This window comes from Telopea speciosissima, chromosome 7 (assembly GCF_018873765.1).
Source record: "Telopea speciosissima isolate NSW1024214 ecotype Mountain lineage chromosome 7, Tspe_v1, whole genome shotgun sequence".
Classification (NCBI taxonomy): domain Eukaryota; kingdom Viridiplantae; phylum Streptophyta; class Magnoliopsida; order Proteales; family Proteaceae; genus Telopea; species Telopea speciosissima.
In genome coordinates, this window is record NC_057922.1 from 59,998,991 (window position 1) to 60,007,367 (window position 8,377).

Here is an 8,377-nt window from a genome sequence, read left to right on the forward strand (position 1 = left end):
CCGACCCCATTCAGTGGGGATACGGCTAATTTTGAGTTTTGGCTATTAGCTACATTAGCACACCACTCTCTTTCAGTTAGTTGTTCACCAACCCTTGATTGAGTTAGAGCCCCCAACAATCATCTGATTTGGCAATGGAAATAGTTTACTTCATTTTCTTCACTTAGAAGCATCAAGATGGGTGGAATTTTCACCTTTCATAAGGGGCGGTGCAGTCATTTTGCCGCCAGTGTCTAGACTTGGGCAGTTCACTCCCCTTTCTCTTCAAAAAAATGATTTTTTTTTTTAAAAGAGGTCTACATGACCAAAAGTACAATCAACAAACTCATGAGGAGAACACAACCAACTCACGAAGGAACATACCCCTAAAGACACCCTCTAAAAAAGTCTCAAAAGATATACCTTTTTGAAAACACATTTATATCCTGTATCATTTTTATACCTCGGATGTTTTAAAAATTTTATTATCGTCTAATGCGTTTTAATTGTCATAGAAACCATCACCTGTTTTATTAGGATCAGATCCCTCTACGGCGCAGGCAGGCTGCCTCAACGGCCCTGCTGCGCAGACAGGCCACACACAATGACTGCCTTATCCCTGCCCAAGGGCCTTGCCCGAGTGGGGGTAAGTCAGCCATTGCGTGCAGCCCTGTGTCTACGTAGCACAGCGCAGTTGGGGCAGCGAGCAGTAGAGGATTCGGATCTGGATCCGTTTTATTACCGTTTCTTATAGGGGTGTCAATTGGTCCGGTTCTATAGCGGTTTCGGCTCTAAGATATCAAGACCAGATCCGGACAAATAAGCTCACCGGTTCCAAATCTGAGATCCAGGACCATTAAGTAATGGGTGGTCCGGTTCCGGTTCCTAAACGGGTCCAAACATTATTATAATGTAAAACCCAAAACAAGGACAATAGGAGTTGCTCTAGAAAAACGATAGACGTTCCAATGTGTCAATGTATATATTATCATCTCATGCAGCCAGATATGTTAGACTTGAACTAATTTTAATGTCTAAAACTTTCACATAATTCCTCATATTTAGACTTAGTTTATGTAGAGAAAGAGAGAGAGAGAGAGTTTCGAAATAGAAAACTATTATAATAATTCGTCATCTGTCATCACCAATTTGGTGGTTCGCGAATAAAGATTTTTATTGAAATAATAATCTATATTGCAGTTGTTAGGTATGAGTGAAGATAATACCAAAAACACAGCTTTTGAAGTTATTTTTCTTTTGTATAATATCCTTCGTCAAATTTTATTTGATGATAATCCAGTCTTGGTCATTTCTTCCGGTTCTAACGGTTCTTGGGACTAGACCAGATCCGGACCAATAAGCTATTGGGTGGATAGGTTCTGATTCCTAGCGGAACGGTTCCGATCCAAAATTGACACCCCTAGTTTCCCAAACTTACCAACTATGATGATGCTCTAGAGTAGGGGTGCAAGTTTGGCCATGTCGGCCTGACCCCGTCTTGGCCTACCCTGAGCCTGAACAGGGTCTAGGCTGAGATATTTGGCCTTGAAGGCGGGTCAGGGCTGAAATTTCTGACCCTGAGCCAAGGTCGGGTCAGGTCAGGGTTGAGGCCTCGGTCTTGGCCTGGCCTAGCCCGGCCCGGTCCAACCCGACCCTATTTTAAGTTATACTATAAAATATATATTGATGTAATATATATAAACTTTAAAAGTCACCCACATTTTGTTATATAATATATTATATATGAAGATAAAAAGTGATATAATACGTTTTATTATAGTGTTATTTTATGTAAAATTAATAATTTTTTTTCCAACTCGTGAATTTCCTTCCCCTCCCCATGATCAAGGCCAATTAGAGTCAGCTCGACCAGACCCTCAGGGTGGGTCAAGGTTGGATTTTTCAGGTCCTGAGTCAAGGTCAGGTCGGGCTTGGGCCGAGCTAACGGGACTTAGGGTTGGGCTAGGATCGGATGCATTTTGTATTCCATTTTCAGTGGGACCCATTAAATAGATGCCCCGTTACTCCAAGGAAGACACTTGGAAATGTAATATCTACTTGTACAGGACTTTTTTCCTTTTTTTTTGAGAGAGAAGGTACAGGTTTTATTCGTCTGTACTCGTTAATAAAACAAAAAACCGCAGCAGAGATTCCAGACTTTCTCAGAGAAGCGACGGACGGAGAGAGAAAAGGGGTAATATATCACATAGGTGCCAAAGGCATTGGCGATCGATACCATCCGATCGTCTGCTAAGACCAGAGGAATAAATATTGAGTTTTTAAATCTGAAATCAGCTCCGGAAAGGAAAAAAGGAAACGAAAATGGTGAACTACATGTTGATGATAACTGCTGAGCTCGATAATCTCACCAATCTTCAGCCACAGGGTGGCTGCGATGATCCCAACTTCACTTACTACTTCAAGGTCTTCTTGCAATCCCTCAACCCTTCCTTATTCAGAATCGGATCACAATTCACAATTTGTGTTCTTAATATATCTAGGTTTTACTGATTTTACTATAATCTTGTCTACTTTTTTTTTTTTTGGTTGAATTCCTCCGTGTGTTCGTTCTTTCGATTTGTTCTGTCTCCGTACTTGAAACTTTTCTTTTCCTGATCTGGTCGTGACTACTGAAATGTTGTTTTTTGTTTTCCCTATAGATGAAATGCAATAACTGTGGAGAGCTTAGTAAGAAGGAAACTTGTGTGAGTTTGGATGAAACTGTTCCTTCCCCCCATGGCAGGGGTACCCTTAATCTCATTCAGAAGGTCTCTCTCTCTCTCTCTCTCTCTCTCTCTCTTTCTCTCTCTCTCTCTCTATTTGTTAGAAATATTGTAATCGTGACATTCCTGCTTTCTTCCTGCGACCGATAATCATTACCCTCATGGATAGTTTGAGCCTTAGTGGAACATTTTAATCTGTCATTCCTCATTATAAACTCAGAATATCGATACATGTGTCATATGTCCTTAGAAGGATAGAAAGATAGATGCAATCGGTAGTTAGGTAAATAGATAGACAAACATGCTAATAGATACATATGAAAACTGGAGAACACTATAGTATGCTTAACAACTTTAAGATTTTATCCTGTAGGTACTCCCTTTTTTCCTCCTAACATAGAACAAGAAGGTTAAGTTTTAGTTGATATTTAAGTTACCGTTCCTGTAGGAAAAACTGACACTTGGAGTATATGGATTCCAGTTTCCTGAGTCAGATTATTAACTATACTCAGACATTCAGATTTACATTCATGTTTGTCCTTTTTACAGTGCAAGCTTTGTGGGAGGGAAGGAACTGTGCAGATGATCCCTAGCCGTGGTCTCCCACTGACCTTCGAAACTAGTCAATCTGGAAAATACACTCCGTTGATGGTATTTGATTGCAGGGGCCTTGAGCCTGTGGGTTTTGTTTTTGGAGATGGATGGAAAGCGGAATCTGTAAGTTCCTATTTTTTCCTTTTCTAATCCCCATTACTCCTGACACATACTTGTGTGCACCAATTGCTATTCATTTGCATTATTTTCAACTAGGAAATTAGCAGTCATGCATTTCAATTTGTTGTGTTTCCAAGAATGCAAGTACTTAATTCTTCTCTCTTAGCATCGTCACATGGTAAATTGTGATTTATCTTCCATTTGGCCGCTTTCTTGATTTATGAAGCGACAATATAAGTTGACTTTTCTGCATTTATCCTGAGTTTGAGAAAGGTGTAGTGATTACTTTTAGCAATTTCTTAAGTGGGTTTCCCTCCTGTGCTTGTTTCCTCTATTTTTGTTGGGAATGCTTTACCCTTTATATTATTTCCTGACAATTTACATTATCATATCACTTTTGGTGTAATTTTCTGAATATTACTGTGTCCAAATTATGGAAATCATTGGGGACTATCAGTTCTTGTAATTTCTATACGTAGATCAAACATTTGTTCACAAGACTCTTATATAAATTGTGCAAAATAAAGAAGCCACATCTATAACATTGGTCTCATAAATTACCTTTTAGCCGGAACTATGTTGGATACCTTGAAAATCTTAGATTTCAATGTCATCGAACCAGGTGTTCTTCAAGTTATGATATCACTCTTGGTGTTATTTTCTTACTTTTTTGAGTCTAAACTATAGAAATCATCGAAAACCATCACTTCTTGTATTTTCTGCACCAAAATCAAATACTTGTTCTTGTCATAAACATATGACTCATGAGGTAAACATATCAACATCGGTTCTCACACAATATTTGTAAAATTGAAATTTGTAAGATACCTTGAAATCATATGTTTCAATGCACTCCAATCTGATGTAGTTCTGTGTAGAACCCATTAGATTTCGATATTCTAGCCTTTTAAGAAAATTAAGGATGATAGTTTGCTTCAAAATGCCAACCCCTGCTTTTTGTTTGTAAGTAAAATGTGATTGTTAATTGTTATTGTTAAAGTTTATAATTGGAAGTGTCTTTATGTGTAGTCTACTGGAGGGTAGTTAAGGTCTATAGTCTTTTCTTAATAGAGAAGTCTTGTGTTAGTGGAATTCTTTTTGTATGGTGTAACTGTCCTATTTTATCAATATAAATAAAGGGAGAGGGATAGGCACACTGCCCACATGCGGTAAGCTAGCGGGCGGCACCAATGGGAACGTAGGACAGGGCATCATACAGGGGACAGGGGGTCATTTCAAAGGGGGAGAGAGAGAGAGAGAGAGAATAGGCGCTAGCTCGGGGTACACGAGTGGTGTGCCCGGCCTTTTGCCATAAATAAATATTGTGGCTGATGGTAAGGTGATTTTAATTCCCAACTGTAAGCCGCCTTCTCCCTACTCGACCTCTCTCTTTTCCTTTCTCTCGGTTCTCTTCTTCTTCTTCATTGATTCTGATTGTTTTATCTGATTTTGTCACGTGGAATCAGATCTATGATGAAGAAGAAGAAGATAAAAAAATTTATACCCTAGTTTATCCAATATAAGCCTCGTGCACTGGGTACACCCTTTTTAGTTAATTCAATATGAAAAAGAACTGGGTTTCTACTGTTTTGATGGTGCCTTACTGTTCTGCTCTGTGATATATAAGCTGCTGCCTTTTGAAGAATGTGTTGTTTTTAACTACACATGAAGTGTTCTTGGTGGATATAATATTTCCTCACACTGCACGAGGAGTTCTCTACTGATATGAAGATTTCTGTTGATATGAAGCTTCACATGCATGGAGTTTCAATTGCTGCTCTTCATATGAATCTGTTTTGATCCCTTTTTGGCATTATATCGAACCTTACACACTTGCGGCATCTCTGTTTTCTGGTTTTTTTTTCTTTTCTAGTAATGTTATCTCTGGTAATACAATAAGCTGGTGGAGATTAACAATTATTAATACGTTCACTATCCTGTATAGTGTCCATAATTTCAACACACACTTAATTCCGAGGATTTGTCATTCTACTAATTGTTTTAGGAGGCATTTGGGGCTTGTATGGAAGGGGAACACATCACTGCATGGAATGGCATAAACACACTTTGATTCCACCTGGCATTACAGCATGCCTTAAGATTTTCCCTGGCCCGGAAATAATATTAGGCAGCATAACCAAGTGTCTGTCCTCTTGTCTGCATCTCTCCCTTCTTCTTGCTTTAGCATTACCATAGGTTCATGGCGAGTTTGTTTCTGGAGACTCTACTATGATGCATTGGTTATTTTCATTTTTTGTATACTAGTTGGGGATGAGTTCAGAAGATATGAATTGCTTTTTGGCAGATTATGGAAGAACTTTCCATCTTGGTTGAAAGAAATCCTTTTTTGACCTGGAAATCATTAGATCGTAGTTTGTCTTGCATGGAAATGTGTGCACATGGTTATAGTTGCTATATTGACTACCTTTCTTATAGGAAAAAGAAAAAGAAGTTCAAGATGTGATCAAACGCATGGTCCAAAGGGGGAAAGAAGAATTTGAATGGCTGAGATTAGTCTATAGTTAAGTCAGCTTAGCATAGGAACATCGACACCCAAAATGAGAGCAGGCTGAGCAGCACATCTGAAGTTGTTGGAATTTCCTTTACTGGGACATTTTTTTTAGAAAAAAAAAAAGACTGAAAGCCAGAGATTTTTTAACTGGTTATAGATCATCATTTGTGCCTTGGCAAATAAAAGGATAGGAACTATCTTACTATCTGACCTTAGACATGAACATAGAAATTGGTTGTTTGTTGGGTTATATGAATAGAACCTGGATGATTCAAAGTGTAAAATGGGAGGTTAAAGATCTCTGTTTGACGTTGTCTATTATTAACTCTCTTCAGCTGAATCCAGCAAAATGACAAGTAGAGATGAGGAACAACTTTGGACTTTGTCTTGTGTCAGAAAATTGATAACACATTTATCTTACATTCTTACCTCAAGTTCGAAGAATAAGACCTCTCTGTCTTAAGATATCTTTTTTTAAAAACAAAGAGCATCTCAATGCACGAGGCTCCCACTACTGCAGGGTCTGGGAGGGGCAAATGTACGCAGCCTTACCCCCCTGCTTTGCAGGAGAGGCTGTTTCCAAGTTTTGAACCTGCGACCAACAGGTTGCAACTTGCAATACCGCAACTTAACCATTGCGCCAAGGCTCACCCACCATATGTCTTGAGATATCTTGTGATAGAAAAACCTGTATTGATAGGAGAGTTCGGCTCCCATTCTCGTATGAGAATGGGTCTCGTACGCTCAGAGGCGCACACATGGAATCCACTCAAGTGGATCCCACATGGTGGATTCCATATGTGCACCTCTGAAGTGGCCCACCTCTTGATAAGAGGGGCTACTATCAAAAATATTTTTCATTTTAATTTTGGTAAAATTGACTTTGCAATTGATGAGTTCCATGGGCCATGGGTAAGTTTTATTATTAGAACAAGCTGAGTCTTCCTCAATTCCTACTGCTGCTGTGTCTACTGCTTCTACTCATACTATTGTTAGTACAATAAAAGTGGTGGGTGTTACATTTTTAACCTCATGGTGGGTCTTACATTTTTAACCTCAGTTTGAATGATTTTTCTATTGCATGTTGAGCAAGTGGTGCTTATTATGTTTTAATTTCATGTTAAAGTTGTCTCAATATACACTTACACATGAATCTCATTTCCTTAGACAAATGGGACTAAATTCAACGAGATTGACTTGTCACAAGGGGAGTATGCAGACTATGATGAGGATGGACAGTGCCCAGTTATGGTATCCAACCTGCAGGCTAATTTTGTTGTGGTGAAGTAGAATGCAGTACTCTCATATAAACATAAGGGACACAGAAAGGATGGGGGTGAATTACATCTAGACTTTCTAGGAAGGATATATGTGTTGTGAATGTGAAGGCTAATCTTTTCTTACCATGCAGAAACATTCTGACTGTATTTTAACAAATTTGAACTAAAGTAAATAGACATACTATGTCTAGGAGTTGTTTGCTACGTGTTTGACAAGAGATACTCTTTCTTGACTGGCAAGTGACAGCCTTACAGCAGATAATGCAATACAAAGCATAGTTTAACTTTGTGTGAATTTATTTTTCTCAAGTGTTTTCTCATGTTCAGGTTATTTCCAGTTTGAATTAAGAAATGCCTTCGCCTTGTTACTTAAGGTCTTACAGTGATGGGGTTGTGTTCCTCTACAGGTTCTACAGGTTCTTAATGAGCTGAAATATGCTAACATACACAACCCCTCGCCCCCCCCCCCCAACTCCCCCACAACACACACACACAAAAACATATGGAAAGCATGCCCATTGGCTATGCACTAGGAGTTTACCTTTTTATAGGTATTAAATGAATGAGAAAAGTTTCTGTTAGCAATGGCATAGGATTTGCCAACGTTCTCTATCTCTCTCTTCCTGACACTCTTCTCCCCCTCCCCCTCCCCCTCCCCCTCCATTGACGAGCCATGTCTTGCGCTCCCCAATGCCTAGCTCCCCCCACCGATGTGCACACAGAACCTTTGTTCTCACGAGATACCCTATTGGTGATTTGGTGTGGCCATGTTGGGGCTTTGCCCTCTTCTGCCTTACTGTTGTTTGATCATGCATTACTTTCGTACATCTTGGTTCATGTAAATCTCTCAAAACTTGGAAATCCAAAATATTGTCGTTAATATACCCCAAGGGGTACCTCAGTTGGAAAGACCAACACCTCATAATTAAGACCAACTTCTCCCATGATTTCAAAAATCAGAATCAGATTGATTTGTATTGGAATCGGCACTGACTGGACGATTCACACCGATTCCTGATAGTTTCGGGAATTGGCACTGGACGATTGGATTATCGATTATGGGATTTGAAACCCTGTGCCCACCTCGTCTGTGCATTTTTTGTACCTTGCAAGTTGGTGATCAGGAGACATTACCAACGCTGATCAAGTTTGACAAGCCAACTCCACCC

General features: G+C 39.4%; 1 protein-coding gene and 1 long non-coding RNA gene across 2 annotated transcripts in view; both read left to right on the top strand.

Annotated features, from left to right (window-relative positions):
• The first annotated feature begins 2,284 nt into the window (after positions 1 to 2,284).
• Positions 2,285 to 7,503, top strand: LOC122667787 (CXXC motif containing zinc binding protein-like). The gene is made up of 4 exons (XM_043864215.1): positions 2,285 to 2,403; positions 2,640 to 2,747; positions 3,252 to 3,419; positions 7,096 to 7,503. The coding sequence occupies exons 1-4, from the start codon at positions 2,302 to 2,304 to the stop codon at positions 7,216 to 7,218; spliced, it is 501 nt and encodes a 166-aa protein (XP_043720150.1). The 5' UTR covers positions 2,285 to 2,301; the 3' UTR covers positions 7,219 to 7,503.
• A 229-nt stretch (positions 7,504 to 7,732) lies between these two features.
• The window catches only part of LOC122667789, a 32,537-nt gene continuing 31,892 nt past the window's right edge, over positions 7,733 to 8,377 (top strand). Inside the window, exon 1 of the long non-coding RNA XR_006333856.1 lies at positions 7,733 to 7,779. This is a non-coding gene — a long non-coding RNA (uncharacterized LOC122667789). The remainder of the gene's footprint in view (positions 7,780 to 8,377) is intronic.

Coding starts and splice junctions, on each gene's coding strand:
- LOC122667787 (XM_043864215.1), top strand. CDS start 2,302: ATGGTGAACTACATGTTGATGATAACTGCTGAGCTCGATAATCTCACC. Junction 2,404..2,639: donor ACTTCACTTACTACTTCAAG/GTCTTCTTGCAA, acceptor TTTTCCCTATAG/ATGAAATGCAATAACTGTGG. Junction 2,748..3,251: donor CCCTTAATCTCATTCAGAAG/GTCTCTCTCTCT, acceptor TCCTTTTTACAG/TGCAAGCTTTGTGGGAGGGA.